This window comes from Corapipo altera, unplaced genomic scaffold, assembly GCF_003945725.1.
Source record: "Corapipo altera isolate COAL_440 unplaced genomic scaffold, ASM394572v1 68, whole genome shotgun sequence".
Lineage (NCBI taxonomy): Eukaryota > Metazoa > Chordata > Aves > Passeriformes > Pipridae > Corapipo > Corapipo altera.
This window is the reverse complement of record NW_020884919.1, coordinates 5,607,648-5,623,817: the sequence shown is the minus strand read 5'-3', so window position 1 is coordinate 5,623,817 and position 16,170 is coordinate 5,607,648. Positions and strand designations below refer to the sequence as shown.

At 40.9% G+C, this 16,170-nt stretch overlaps 1 protein-coding gene across 2 annotated transcripts in view; it reads right to left on the bottom strand.

Moving 5' to 3' along the window:
* The window catches only part of NXPH2 (neurexophilin 2), a 38,287-nt gene extending 22,352 nt beyond the window's left edge, over nt 1–15,935 (bottom strand). The window contains exon 1 of one of the 2 annotated variants that reach the window (XM_027656228.1): nt 15,703–15,935. In XM_027656228.1, coding sequence (XP_027512029.1) covers nt 15,703–15,756 — 54 coding nt within the window. In that variant the 5' untranslated portion in view covers nt 15,757–15,935. Of the gene's footprint in view, nt 1–15,100; nt 15,181–15,702 lie in introns of those variants that run through there. The other variant, XM_027656229.1, reaches the window with a different exon arrangement.
* Nucleotides 15,936–16,170: the final 235 nt, after the last annotated feature.

Sequence of the window (16,170 nt, the reverse complement as noted above, 5' to 3'; positions counted from 1 at the left end):
CCTACCATCCCGATTTGTTGCTCTTAATTTTGGACCGCAACAAAACAGCTTTTGCTTTGTGTTTTCACTTGGCCAGTGATGACTGAAAGTGATTTCTCCGGATAAAAGTTGAAGGAAAAACCCCTGTGGTTTCCATTTGGACATTAGAGGGTTGATGTGTTTTGCTGTCACATTCTATTTTTAAAAGCATGACACTGCACAGGTGTTCAGACTCCGAATCCTTAGTGAAATCTGTCATCTCTCTGCAGCTTGTCACTACATCAGCTCACAAACTGAGGGAGAACCAAGTTCCCCTATGGTAGAAAACTGCAAGTGCTTGACAATGGTTAATGATCATTTCTTTCCATAGCTGAAAAATATCACTACACTTGATAAATTCTATGGTGTTATAATTGCTTCGAGGTTCATTTGCCTATCCAGAATTTCTCAATTTAATTATTTATCTACAAGTCCTCAATATGTAGAACACAACCTAACGGATGATTAAAAATGTGAATCGTTTTTGCAGGAGCAAAAGTTGTTAGTCTGAGTTGAAGCACAGGTTGACAGTTCTACCTCTGTGCTTAGTCTCCATGAAACACTGAATTCAGAAGGATGAGGCTTACAAAGAATTACAAATCGTCTTGTGTCTGCCTTAAGCATATATTATTTCTATGGGCATTGCTAAAATGTAACACAGCAAAGAATATAATAATCAGTATTTTAAGCAAGATGGTCTTGAGTTTTTAGCTCCAGAAAGTGGGGCTAACCCACACTAATGATGATCTTGAAAATTTTGTTGAATCTTATACAATGCTAGTATAGATTTCAGGCAAAAGTATCCCATGTTCAAACCCTAGAGAAGGGGGAAAATGAAGGCAGTTCTTACAGGACTGCTCCAGAGTCATGAAGTGAGTGCACATTGCTGCTTCACCTGGAGCATCCTCATCCACAAGGAACATTTACTTCTGCCTCTACAAGGCTATTTGCATTGATACTGGAAGACCAAACTTAAGATCTGGAAGTAAAGCTTAGATCTCCTAAAGAGACCTGGAGTGAACCATCATGTCCTTCTAGCTGATTTAGAGACAAAACTGGATTGAAAACCATTCCTTTGCAGATGATTATTTAAATTATGGCTTAACAATCATTTAGCATCCATCACTAAACAACATCACTAAACTGTCTCAATTATACTGTATTGAACTCCAAGGGATCCATTTGACTCTTGCACCAATTAAGTAACTCTAATTCAAGTCCTCTGAAGTTTGATTCTTTTCCCTATGTAAATCCTTACTATCAGTCACAGAGACAATTGAGGCAAGGGTCTCCTGAGCAATCTGAACCCATACATTGCCCAGAGGGATGCATGGGTGTCATTCAAATGTGCTGAAAGAGCTGGTCGATGTTATTGTGAGGCTCTTTGCTATCTAGTTTGAAAGGTTTTGAAGACTGGGGGAGGATCCTGATGACCATGAAAGACCCCAGAGGTAGCAACTGTTTTTAAAAAGGCTAAAAACAATCTGGGAGATTATCAGCTGCTCAGACTCACTTCAGCCCTCAGGGAAATCACAGAGTAAATCCTTTCTAAAGTCATATGTGGACACATGAAGGGGAAGATGATGACTGGAAATAAACAACATAGATTTACCAAGGATTTACTAAATTTACCATGCTTGACTAAACTGGTTGCCAAATATTTATCAAATTACTAGATCTGTGAATGAGGAGAGAGTAGAGGAGCGTCATCTACTTTGTCAAGGTTTTTGACACAGTCTCCCAAGCATTTCTGTCTCCAGGTTGGAACATTGGTGCCCTGAGGAGTGGACTAAAAGTGGGTGAAAAGCTGCTGGGCTGAGGCTCAGAAGGCCACGGTTAATGTGTCACACTCTAACCAGACATTGGTAACAAATGGGTCCTGTTCTTCCCTAAGACTATAGACTGAATTCACAGAGGGATTTTGGAGGCTTAAATGTTCATAATCGCTATCATTACCGAAAAGTTTTGACGTGGTTTGCCAGAAATCACAGTATAAACACCACCACCCCCGATAACTAATCTACCCAAAGAAGATGATTTAAACAATCTTGTTTGCTTCAGATTTCATTATAAAGTTATTTTCAAAATATGCCATTGACAGTTGTTGATATCGGATCAAAGGTGTTTACCAATTTTTTTTCCTTGTTTTTAATCTACATATTCCTTGAAAAAAAGTCATATTTGTGTTGTGGGCTTGATTTAAAGGACAGCTTTCACCTGCTAACTTCCCCAGGACACTGTCTTACGTATATATATATATATATATTTATACAAACATGCACACACACACAGAATGTGTCATAGGATGAGGTTTTCTTTCTTGATAATGTAACGAGGACTGCTTCCTATCTGGGTTGTCTGGAAGACAGTTCACCTCTTGAATAGATGGCTCAAAAGCATTTTGAATAAAACAGAATAATTTTTTTGCCTGATAGGTTTAAATATATCACAATTAGCACCATGTGGAAGAAGAATTTATCCCATAAGTTAACTTGTGAGAATTGTATTTATATTTACAATTATTAAATAAATATCCATTATGATCTACTGAGTTAATCTTTCACCCTACAGGGATGTAGGACTGCAGACCCCATCGCTTCCAGGATTGTGACACACTACAGAGAGGGCTCAACCAGTTAGTCTCAGATTGAGACCACATCAGAAAATTAACAACCAGATCAGAGAGACACAATTATGTACTTTTATGAGTTACATCAATCAGTTGGATTTATTCATATTGTCGTACAGAAGATTAATAGATGCACAGAACATTAATATACTTTTATAGCAGTGTAATTTATAAAGTGAAAAAACTTTTAGGAAAAAGCCTGATGCATCTACTATTAATATTTTGCTGAGGGGGATGAGACTTTTAAACTATTCACCTTGCAAACACTACTTAAAATCGACAAAGCGCAACCTAGGAAGGTTATTCTGTTTCTTATCCTCCAGGGTCAATAATTCTATACTTGGAGCCTTCTCTGAACTGATTTGTCTATATTTCAGATAAGAACACACTTTGATGTTCCTAACCAAATTGATGCATTTCTCCCACACATTTATTGTTCTTGTTTCTAACTGCTGAAAGAAAAACTAGCATCTTGTCTAGCTCTTAATGGAAAGTTTATCTATTAAAGATGATGGCTTGTATGAGAAAAGGTGGTGGTTCCAGGCAAAAAAACTATTTTACAGACTACTCTAAATGTATTTCTTTCAGGAATAGGAAATTTGAAGCAGTATTAGGTTTATATCAACAAAACATGTGATTCTTTTAATAACATCCTTCAACAGAAGCTTTTCTTATACACTGACAACTATAAAGGTTGTCGCTGCTTGCAAAGAAAAGTGTCCCTTGGGAATTTGTGGGATATTTCTTTAATCAGAAATTAGAGTGAGTAAAACATTTAGGTACACAATCTGTTTATGTGTACAATCTGTTTATGTGTAATTCCTGCTGTTATTTTTCTTTTCAGACACTCTAATTTTTACTCAGAGCACTGATGTGTGCTCTGTACACAAAGCAGAAGACACCCCAGAAGATCTTGCAGTGGAAATATCACATCAGGGAGATTGGTAATGTTTCTGGCTAGATACAAGAGTGTTCCCCCTGAGCTCTGAGCTGACCAAAACCTTATAACTGTATGAATCCTACACTAATCCTACTTTTTGGTGCTGTGCTTGTTAACTCATGCATAGTGCTAATACAGTCACGTAGTTCACATCTTCAGAACACACACAGTGTCCCATCCTCATGGGCTGGCTGCAGATGTCCCAAAAAAATCCAACCTGTCTAGATCACATGCCCATTAAAAAAAAAAAAAAAATTGGTAGTGGAAGCATCACGGTTTGAAGTAGAAAAAATATTCCAAGAGAATTATGCAATATATAATGTCTTCCTCCTGAATCTAGCCCATTGTCTTAATCTGAAAAATTGCCAAATTCTCCAAGACTCCTATATTATCCCTAACGGGTTAAAAGACATCATCTAAGCAAATTTGTTCAGCACATGGGATATCTTTCCTTTAAGATGTTTTGTGAAAACCAACAGGGAAGAGGGAAGAAAAAAAGTGTATATTACTCTAAACACTCAGAATCAGTAGAAAAGATGAATAAAGAGGCAAAACTCTTCATGACTCATAGTGCTAATGTTGCAGTTCTTTGAGAAAAAGGTCCCCAGGAACAGGCAAATAATGCAGCCTGAACAAAGTGTCTCAAGAGTGATAGAAAAGGAGATAGCTAAGCATAAAGGGAATGAATTAGGGAAACTTTGTGCATAGTATTAGAAAAAACTTACTGAACAATATGATACCATCAGGTGTGAGACTTCCTAGGGATTATCATGGGACCTTCTAAAAAAACATTAAGGAAGAAAACTAGGAAGTGTTCAGCATGAGCAAGCCAACATCACAGGATATTGGATAGCTTTTCCTGGTATCCATCTGATAAAGATAACAACAAAAGCAGGGAGAGCTTGACAGAGAGCTAGTGCAGTTTTCCCCCAGGTTTGTAACAGATGCTTAAATCTATAATTTCTGAAATGACACAGGAAGACACATGACCCAAGTAGTCCTTGAGTTTTAATGTTGCAAATTCCATTTAGTTTGTTTTGGAGCATGCCTCACTGAGGACCTGATCTTCTAATCCATGTATGGCTCTCTTAGGATACAAATCCAGGCATTTCTTCATTAATTTCTGTTGAAGGATCCAATCCAGGATGTGGTTTTCATGCACCTTTGACTAAGGTCACAGAATGAGGTAAGAATGCTTGCAGTGATGCCTCCATCACAGTTCATTTTCTAGTGTCTCTGTGCAGAAGCAAGACAGATGTGAGAAGAGTCAGCTTCCTGCTCTCACTGAATTTGTTCATATCTGACCTCCCACCAAAATAAATGAACAAATTTGTACCTGTTCTCTCTCTTCCTCCAAAAGGTAGATCCAAGCAGCTTTTAGTCCTGTCGAGGGCAGGGACTGAGCACCCTCCTGCAGAATCCTGTCTCCCTTGATAAATTTGATACTGCCTTGAGAGATGCAGGCTCACTTTCACTTCTGCTATCCTAATTAGGGGATAAGCACGGCCTTATTTGCTCAGAGAGAATGGAGATATTATCACCTATTTATTTGTTAGTCATTAATAGCTGTTCTACCTTAGGCTGCCCGCCCAGCTACCCCTAAAAAGCCTCCTAGTCTAGGTGAAAGTGGGCATCCTTGTGACCCATGAGAGGGTTCTGGACCTTACAGGCATCTCCTTTCTGTGTGGGGAACTTGCTAAATTTCATTCTCAGGCACCATTCTGCAGGTGTGTGATTCAAAGCTGTGACATTGATAACTTCTGTGCTATCTTTCAGTGATTTTGAATTTTCCAGAAACATAGAAAAATTCCTAACCACATTTAGTTAAGATGTTATTCTCAAACCGAGGAAGTCCCACTGAAATAACTGTTCAACCATTCTGTGCACTTTAGTTGGATCAGAGCTGGTGATCCCAAGGATAACTAGATTTCTGTTACATAACTGTAGTAGGTAAGACAGAAATTGGGGCATGGGGCACATGTTCATAAAAGAGCAGGCTTTATTAACCCCTAGTCACAGACAGTTTATCTCAACACTCCCTGAAATCACAGAAGGATGTCAAAGTCACTGGTATGGGACAAGTCAGTTAAGTGACTAGTAGGCTGTGTTATCAGGACTACAGTTTTAATACCTAAACAGAAAAAGAATTGAATCTCCTTTACAATTACCAGCTTCATTGAAAAAAATAAAAATAAATCTGAACTGGACAAGACAATTCAATCCGTCAAAGTACAAGAAAGATACAATTGCCATTATATTTCTATTTTCCACCATATTAATCTTTTTGTTCCACCAAAAATATAACTCTGCTGTTGATTGGAAGAATATTGGAAACTCTCCAGAAGGCAAATTTCTGCAGATTGGTATTCTTAGTCATCATAAATACAAAGTTAGCTATTTTAAATTCATTCTTTCCCCCATTATTCAACATCAAGTATTAAAGGCAGCAACACTGAACCTTCAGTCTAAGCAAGCAGAGTAACAGATCCCATCCAATATCCACAAAAAGGTTTTATTAAATAAAATATGGAGTTTAAATTCCCTAGTCACAGCAGTCTTAAGCTGTCCATTGCTGATAACACATAGGTCATGCGTGTTTGAATAAAAGGATTATAGGGTGAACACCATAAAATGGATCTGAGTATGAGGTATGTCGTGTTTTCTCATTCTTACATTTAGAGGCATTTAATTTAATTTAAATCAAATAGGTCCTAACTCACAATGCATTTATTCTCCTGTCAGACACTCAACACATTGGTATTATTTTAGCTAACTTCAGTTTGGTGCCAGGAACTGGATACTGAATTCCAGTGAGAAGAAAAATAAGAAAAGGCTCGAAGAGTGAGATGGATGAGAATGACTTTCCCACTTTTTAAGAACTGTAAGGAAAAGCATCAGCTGTGATTTCACCAGAACTGCTATAGAAAAAAAAATATCCAGGATTTCGGGTTCTAGGAGGAAAAAGAGAGAGTGTAAAGAAACCAAATACCTTCTGTGCCCCCAGGATGTTAATGTGAAAGAAATGCAGTTTGTTGTATCTCTTGGTCTGAGTCTAAATGTTACACACCACAGCTCACTGTCACAGCAAGACCTTCACAGGTAAAGGGTGTCAAAGGGGAAAAATATGCTTTTTAGAGACAAATGCTTTTGAGGGCAGAGTATACAGGATCTGAAGTTCTGTAAAACTTGCTCTTCTGAAAAAAAAAAAAGTATCACATTCCAGTCATGTGTTATAATAGTGGATATCCACTCAGATTTTGAATTATGACAAATGGGTTTAAAAATTGACCATTTGAAATGGAAACATTCTGGAACTACATTATACAATCTACAACTCAGAGCCAATAAACCTTTGGATTGATCCGCTACCAGAGAGCTTGGACAGAAGCTGTCAGTGAAGGCTGAATGATGACCACTAATAGATTCTGGAAAGGTGGTTCTAACTACCAGTTTCCTGTACAAAAATTAAATACAATTATAAAAAAAAATAATTTTTAAAAATCTTTAAGTAAAAAAAATTGAAGCTAAGCAGTAGAAAGGAATATAGTCTTTCTACCTGCTGCTGGCTACTGTACTTTGGATTGGGTGAGCATCTCCAGAAGGAAGAGGAAAGCAAGGAAGCTGCTGCTTCTCCCAGAGGAACTGAGCATTCTCTGCTTGGAAAAAAAAAAACCTTTAGGAAGATGGAGCATGGAGGGAGGGAGAAAGAGAGTTAGCAAGCAGGCAGCTCACAGCAGTTTGGAAAAGCTCCCTGGAGGGCCAGAAACTTCCTTATAGCAGGGAGCAGACCCAAGCCAGGGGAATGCAAAGAAGACTGATGGATTTGTCATTCAGCACAGAACAGAGTGCAATTTGATTCAAAATTAACTAAAAAAATGAATGTTTCCAATACAGGAAGACTACTTTAATGTAAACTACACAGAGGTTCAGCAGTGGGATGAAGCAGAGCCTGGAATACAACAGCAGCTGTATCATAGGATTTGTCCTAACCTGGTAAAGAGTTTAACATCAGTCTTTTCCTTGCCTTTAGCAGTGACAGAATTGAAAGGAGTCCAAAAAGTAGACAAAATTGAATAGGCTTCAAAAGAAAATGAGGTGTTTCAATCACCTAATTTAAAGTGGCCGAGGCTAACACACCTGATAACTCAGTGGTGCCACAGCCACAGAAGTAACATTATCTACTGTGAATCTTTCCACAGAGCTGATTAGCATTTTATTAGTTTAATGAGTGGAAAACAACACAGGCTTTAGCCTTCTCCCTGGTACACTTTGCTCAAGAGACTGAAGGGCTGGGCTTCCCTCCTGCCTTGATCCATATTATGCCACTCTGAAAATGCCCCTGTTGTCAGCCAGTTAAGATCAGATTCAGCAGCTTTTTGCCTTTGTATGGAGATGGGCCAGTGAAGGAAAGGGTCAGCTATGCAGAATATTCTTCTAGTCTACTGGAGGCGAAGCTGAGACATGTGCCTTGAGGCTCTATTTTGTTTCTTCGATTTCCCAAAACAATAATGGCACACGTGTAAGACACCTTGACTAAAAAGTGTCATGAAATCTGACTACAGCACACTATAAAATTACTGTTATATACCTATACCTGTACTACAATTTTTGGAGGTTTCTTCTTCTAACAATCACCTGGGGTAAGGAGAAAATTCATACTCAAAGTATTCATGGGAATACTTTATCTGTCTTAGGCTCCCAGTGGTGGAAGAACACACTCACTAGTAACAGTTACAACTAAAGACTCAAGAAAAAAAAGCACTGGCCACGAGACCCTTGAAGCCCCACAAGAAATAGAAATTCCAACTTTCCAGAGATATGTAGCGAACAACAGACACAACCAGCAGGTGCTTGTAAGGAGAAAAGAACCAGACAGCACTAGAGGTCCCATATTTCACCCTCCTGAGGTTCATACACAGGTAGAACTCGGTGTAATTGTGGGAATATTCCTGGTTACTGTCAGTCTGTCTGTCCTTTTCCTCCTGCATTAAGTGCCCAGGCTCAATTCAGCTGCTGAAGGCATTGTTTTATTTCCATCATCTTCCTCTTTCTTGTATTTATCTCTTTCTCTCTCAGCAAAATCCCACGGCTTTTTTCCTCCAGGTCACCCTCAAGCACAGCCAGCTTCTTCTCCATCAAAACCATAAAAAGCCCTTAAATCTACTTAATAACAGAATAAATACAGAAGCACTTCTATGCACAAGTGGTTTATTTTCCTAGATAACGGATAAAGTCAGATGAAATTAAGGTCGTGTTTCTACTGATGATTTGTGATATTAGAAATACCTGGTCATCACCAAAAAACAAGTAAAGAAATTCTCAGCTGATTGTAAACATAAAAGAAATATGCTGGATCTGGAAAAGCAGAATTAGTGCTTTTAAAGTAGCCTCAAATCTGCACTGCAATGATACAATAACCATAATTGCCCCCAATACACATAAACCCCGATTTTAGAGACAGTAGATTCTTCATTTTCTTTTTTATTTCTCCCTATTCTTTCATTTTCACTTCCCAGCTAATAATAGCTTCTGTTACTACCAATCATTTGGAACAAAGAGAAAACCTATCTCAAGAACTACAGCTCTAACAGCTCTTTAATTCTACATCAAATTATAGTCAATCATTCAAATTCTGTATTTACAGCAAGTACTGCCATTCCAGGAAGAGCAGAGCATCACACCAGCACTGAAATCTCTGCTGCAAGGACAGAACTACTTAGTCTGAACTGCAGACCCAACTTCACAGCCCTTTATTTCCTCCCCACTCTTGTTTCCTTGAACCTCTTTGTTAACTGCAACTGAGCTTAAAGCTGACACAGAACACCAGCCCACGAGGAGATTCCTTGCAGGAAAGGAACTAACATTGTTTTCCAACTCCTGACCTGCAGACCTTACATATTTTGTGTGAGATTCACCCAGAAACTCATCCACACCCGCCCCTTCCATTCCATCTCTTGCTCACCTGGCGGAGTGCTGACAACTCCCGTATTTCTGCACAGGACCTGTAGGTTTTCCAGCATCCCAACTGCCTTGTTCCTCTGCTCCCAGACTCCACATACATTAGGACTGCAGCCTGTGTTCCTCCTGCAAGATGCAGACCCCTGGGGTGCATCTTTGTATTGAGGGTCCTCCATCAGCTCAGATTACTCAGGGTGTAACCCAGGTGCGTGACTCAGCTGCAGGCACAACTGTGTTGCGTGACTGCATGGATGTTATCACATTTTCAATGCTACAACACTACAGTAAGAGTTTCTGAACCACAAGGAAACAACTGATAAATGGATTTTTTTACAGATAAGAGTACCAGATAAAACCTGCAAGCGTAAACAGTCCTCAGTTGAGGAAAGGGTCTCTAAGAGGCTGAAATGTGTCTCTCATGGACTTACTTTGCAGTAGTGATGCTCTGCTGGAAGCAGAACCTAAATAGCAGGTCCAACCCTGATTTTCTTTAACTCTGAGTCTTTAACTACCTAAACAAACTAGAGGAACTATAGCTACAAACACAGTGGGAAATTGAGCAAATGGAAACCGAATGGGAATGAAGAATGGGGTTGGACAAATAAACATACACATATTTAAGATTCAAAGTGAATGGTCAGAGCTGCCTCAAAATAGGATGTTTGGAAATCAAGTTCAGGATGAATTTTTAATAGTCATGTGAAGGGGAACTTTCCTCTTTTCCAGTTCTGCTAGATTTCACTCAGTTCTCCAAGATTTGATGTGGTAAAAAGTTTAAGGCTGCTATTTGTGCTTTATAATCGGTATAGTGAAGTGGTATGTTAAAGAAGTCGGCAAAAATCAGGACTAGAAGATGGATTAACAGAGCAAATGTACTGTCCTGTGAAGCATGCAGGCACAAAAAGGGAAAAAAAAAAAATCTTCCTTTTTCCTCACTGCTTTTGATTTTGCTACATTGACAAGTACATGGGAAAGATCCAAAGCGACAGGTTTTCCTCAGCACCAGGAGGGCTTGCTCTGTCTCTGACCAAGATGCAACCCACAGCTATGGAATTGCAGCTTTTGCTTTAAAACCATTCTGGACTAGCACTGATCTTTCCTGATTTCAGTTCTTTACCAGATATGCCCAAGAACTACCATGCCTTAAACACTTGGGCCAAATACGGGCTAACACCTCATCCACAGACCATGCATTGCTGACATCCCAGTGCTCATTTCCCACGAGATGCTGAGCAACTCTTGGTTCTTCTCATACAGTTTGGCTTATAAAGTGCTGATTAAAGGTAAAATTTTCAACAGTACAGGAGAAAATTGGTGCAACTAGAGCAGAATTGTATCTCTCTGATGCCCTGAATGTCCCTCTAGTGAGGGGTTTCTGCTGCTCCTTTTTGACTCCCACATCTGAGTTCCTTTCTTGCAGAAACCAAGGTGCAGGAGGAAAACCAGGAAGGTGGGAGTGATCAGTGCACCCCAATTTAGCATTTGGGCTCCACTGATCTTTCCATTTCACTTCCCTGTCGGTTACACTTACAGCACATCTCTGACATCTCTCAAAGTGCTTTACAATGGCAGAAAAACTTCTTGCATATTACGCGTGGAAAGATTGAGACATGGATTTTACTTGCCCTGTGCTAGGGAAGCCTGGAGTGTCTTGTGGTCTACTGGACATCAAACAGACTTTCTCTACAGATTTTAAGTAGGATCCTTAACCTTTCTGTGCCCCAGTCAACCTACAATTTTCAGTCAAATTGAAAAACATCAGCCACCAATTCCACAGAACTAGGTCAAAAGACATGATGTGAGGACAGGTTGAGTTGTGAACCTCCTGTGTAAACTAAACCTGGCCCCCTCCACCTTAAGACACAACTTCTCATTCAGGGCAATAAATTCTCAAACTTCCGAAACCAGCATTTGTTGATCTGTCTTCAACTGCAAACTGCCTGCATTCCTTGGGTTACTCACATTACTTTAATACACAAAAATGAAACATAGGCTTAGAATGCCCACAGCATGGAGAAAAATAACAAAATAAACCAAATGAAAGGTTGGGCCCAATATATTTCATGACAAATTTCCCCCTGAAATTAAAGGGGATGGAATTTCAGCCGTGTGCTTCAAGATGACCAGAGGGAAGCATTTACCTTTCTGAAATGGAGTTGAGAGTTTTGCATGGTGCCTATTTCTGATTCTCACTGCAAGGGCACATTACCTGGAATGTGTTTGCAGGGCTAGAAGACAAAATTAAAGTAGCCAGGAGGAACATACCTCTGGTATTTCTACGCCTTACAGGGTATACATATTTTAAATGGAAAGGCAGTGTTATCTCAGTTTTCAAGTAATTTCTTCTTACGAAGCAATGTCTTCTACTGTAGCAAATATTCTTTTCAGCTTAAAGTCATTAAGAACCTTAAATTCTGTTAAAAAAAACTTCTGTAAAATTTTGTTTCATTAACTTTAACAAAAACCAGTTAGACAATTTCAGCCCTTGAAATTCCAAGACAAACAATCTATCATTGAATTTCCCTCATATCAAACACTGTACTCTCAAAGTTGGTGGAGAAAAGTCTTAAAATAACACCCTTCGTCATTTTTTCCCAATTATTTCTTATCTATGCAAAGACTACTGGGGGAAAAAAAAAATCAACTGCTTTTAAGGGTTTGTAAAATGATTGATTTCTGGATTTCTAACACAGCTACAACTCTGCCCAATGATAATGTTAGAAGGGAGTTTCTTGATAGAAATGCTGGTGCAACTTTAACTGTAGGCACTGGAAAATGCTGCTGTGATCCTTCCTTAATTTCAGACCTCAAAGATGCAAAACTGTGCAAATGGTTACGGTGCCTGACGACCCTACAGAACCACAGGTCCTGCCTGAGTGCATGTCTGTAACTATCTCGCCAAGACAAAGTAGTAACTAACTCCGCTGCTCGATTCAAACCCAGCATACCGCTTTTATTTCTTTTCTTTCCTAAAGGAAAGAGGGAAATATCATGCATTTTGAAGACCCTAAGCTATTTTAAACAATGTTATGAAACATGACGCATTAAATGTGCAAACTAATAACATGAAAAGGAAATAATGGACACTGACAGCATTTTATTTTTTTTTTCAACAAGATTTCTTTAAAATGACAAGTAATATTCCCAGGCAAGTAGGAGAAGCCCCCTTTCCTTTAAGGTATTTAAAGCTAACTTAATAAAACACTATCAGGCATACTATACACTATATTATCCTAATACTTCACTCTCTTCAATATTCAACATGTAGAACTCTATTATTTGTGAAGAGGTAACTAACAGGGCATTCAGCAATTACGTGACAATTGGAAAAGCTTAGTGAAAATTAATGGTAAAGCAAGAGTACCTATTAGTGATAACACAACACAACAATTCTTCATCTTCTTATCAATAGCAGCCCAGACATGTACTGGCTGTGCATTGCAAATTGTTGTTTTGCACCATACAGTCAACATAAGGTAAACTTGACTTTTAAAATCAATGCATTTATACAGGAGCAAGTTAGCACCTTAACCTGACTACAGTAGGCTTCCTTACTGTTACATATGCCCAAATATGCAAAATATTTGAGGAAATATATATGTGCTTATGCTGCATGGATACTGGCACACCAACTATTAATCAAAATAATAATCCAGGAACATGTTACAAAAATATGTCTACACTCTATTAAAGGTACTAAACACGAACTTCTGACAGAATAGCACATAAAAAAAATCATCTAACACTGCTTTCAGAAATTCAGTGAGACTCTCTGCCATAATGTCCTCAAATTTATGAAGTTTCACATGGATTTCATCCTAATTTATGCATCTTCAGGAAGTAGGTAAGCAGACAGCACATTTTGGTATTTGAAAGGCAAGGTACCATTTGAAATTCAATTTATTAAATAAAAAGTACTTCTATCTTCACTGAAATACAGTGCCAAAATATTTCACATTCTGACACCTCTTCCATGTTTTATAAAAAACTAAGATTGCCCCACCAGGAAGGGTTTGCTGATAGCATTTATGGCTTACTAGAATGCTGCTGTACTGCAACACTGAAACCAATGATTTTTTTTATTTCTTGGCTGAAATGCTGAGCCTTTACTCTTGAATAATATTAACCATGTTGATCTTTGGTTAAAAATAGAAAGAAAAAGTCAGGAACCAGTAACACCAATGCCTGCCTAGTAAAGCTCCTAATTAGACTCCAGGAAGCCACCAGTTCCTACAAATACTGGCCAGAGAAAAAAGAACAGCAGAGATTTGTATTCAATGCATTACCACCAATATCAAATATTTTTTAATTTATAGTAAGCAAAAACTTTAACCAGATGTTAATCAGATGTTCTCGTAAGAGCATGCCAAAAGGTATTTACACAACTTTTTAGCAGTGGGTTAACATTACAAGGTAAGCCTAAAGTGCATCAAAAAATCTCACACATTCTCATTTTGCTTTAATTTGCTATTTAAGCTAATTTATATAAGCTATATAACTAATTGAGTTCAAAACCTGGTTGGTTTGTATATAAAGAATGCAGAAAAAAATGAATCTTCCTGGGTGAGCTGAGTGCCACATCCACCTGGGAACCTTCAGTGACTATGATTTTTGTTTGATTCAAGGCAGCAACTTTGCTTCTTTTAGCCAGCCTTCACTTACAGCATGTAAAACCACAGCAAGAAACTTCCCAACATCATCCATAAGACATTGTGTAACAGACCCGATCCCTGATGATTCAGGTTGCAATCGATCCCTTTTGATATCTCTTAAAGAAAAAAAATAAAGAGGAAGGTGTGAGAGGGGTTGAGAGAGGTTGCAGGTATGAGGAGGGAGCGTTTTTATTCAGTTCCCTTCTGCTCAGCAACTTTGTAATCCATTTGCTGCTCTGCTTTCCCATCTCTCACCCCTGCGTGTTGTTTAGCTGGAAACTGGGCTGCAGGAATGTGAAGAATGTAAACAGCCTTTTATTGTCCAAAAGGATGGGAGTGTGAAAGAAATGTGTGCCTTATCGCAGGGCTGCAGCTCGCTACTTCATTGCTATGATAAAGTGCTGGAGCAAAAAACATTACACGACAAGCACAATCCAGAACCGGATTAGAATTTGACATAAGCTTCCTCAAAAACTAATCAATCACCTCACGCTGTAATACTAGACTCCAGTTCTTAAGGAGGGTGTTTAATCCCTTCAAGGTTTATTACACACTCCCTATTGACTACGGTGACAAACTTTCGGGTCCAAGGCAGCTGGGGAAGAGAGGCATAACTTTGCAGCGGAGGTATATGGCAGTAAAACCAAAACTCACCCCAAGTTAAAATGGGATTTCGAAATTAAAGTGAAGATGGCCAAACTCTTCTACAAATACATTTTTTTCCTCTTTTTAACCTCTCCTGCCGCCTGAACACAAGCATTAATCCATGTTTCCCACCATCAGTGCTCCACGAACGAGGCACTGCCGGCGTGGGAGAAGTTGAGCTCCTCGCCCGCCTCCAGCCGCACACCTCGTTTTGCCTCCCTCCCTTCAGAGCCCTGAATTTCACAGTCTGCATCTCACCTTGCCACCACGTCAGTCCCCGCATTCCCCCACCGCATACAGAGGAATATTTAGCGTAACACCGGCAGGTCGCACAGTTTCTGATAAAAATTAAAGAAACACCTGGCTTGCGCTGCAGCAAGCCGAGACTAACGGGGGAGCTTCCTAAGCGCAGGTGGCTCTACCTGCACAACCCGCTATGTCTCGCACACGAAAAGAGGCGCTTGAGGCGAGCAGAAAACTTTTCGGGAGCGGACAGTTCGGGTGATGCTCGGCACACACACACACACACACACATCCCCCCGTCCCTGCCCGCGGTACCCGGCGGCTCCCGGCGCATCCCGGTCCCCGCGGCCGCGCTGGGCTCGGGCACGCGAGCGTCCCATATCCCAGAACGGCCCGGCGAGAAGTAAGCTCGCTTAATTAAAAGAAGAAAAAAAAAAAGAGAGAAAAAGAAAATAAAAAGGAAAAAAAAGAATAAGAATCGGTCGCGGGCTGCAGGAAGGATGGTTTGGGGGGCTGCTCGGAGCCAGCCCGAGGGGACCGCGCTACCCGGTGTAAGGGCACCGGTGCCCCCGAAGCCCCCCCGGGAGAGCCCGGGTGCCGCAGGGTTGGAGACTTACGAGCTGGAGGACGCCCTGGACCACGACGAGGGGCAGGGGCTGCAGGGGCCCCATCCTGGCTGCCGGTCTAGGCGGCGACTCCCCTGGCGCGGGTCTCGCTCATCCCCGCTCCGGGAGGAGGACGGGGGGGGGCAGGACCGGGCGCAGGGACACGCCGCCCGCTGTCCTCGCTCCTGGGGCGCTGTCCCCGCTCACGGGGCGCTGTCCCCGCTCACGGGGCGCTGCCAGGCAGCGGCCAGACCCCGGCACTGCCGCTCCTCTCGGCTCCGCGCCGCCCGGCTCCGCGGGCGGCCATGGCGGGCGGGATGAGGGAGGCGGGATGAGGGAGGCGGGAGGTGGTGGCGCTGCCCGGCTCCCCCCGGGGGCAGAGCGGGGTCCCCTCACAGCCCGCGGCCGGGCCCCGCCGCCCCGCTGCCCCGCATGGCGCTGCCGGGCACCGGGGACCGCCCGCCCGGGCCGGAGTGGAGC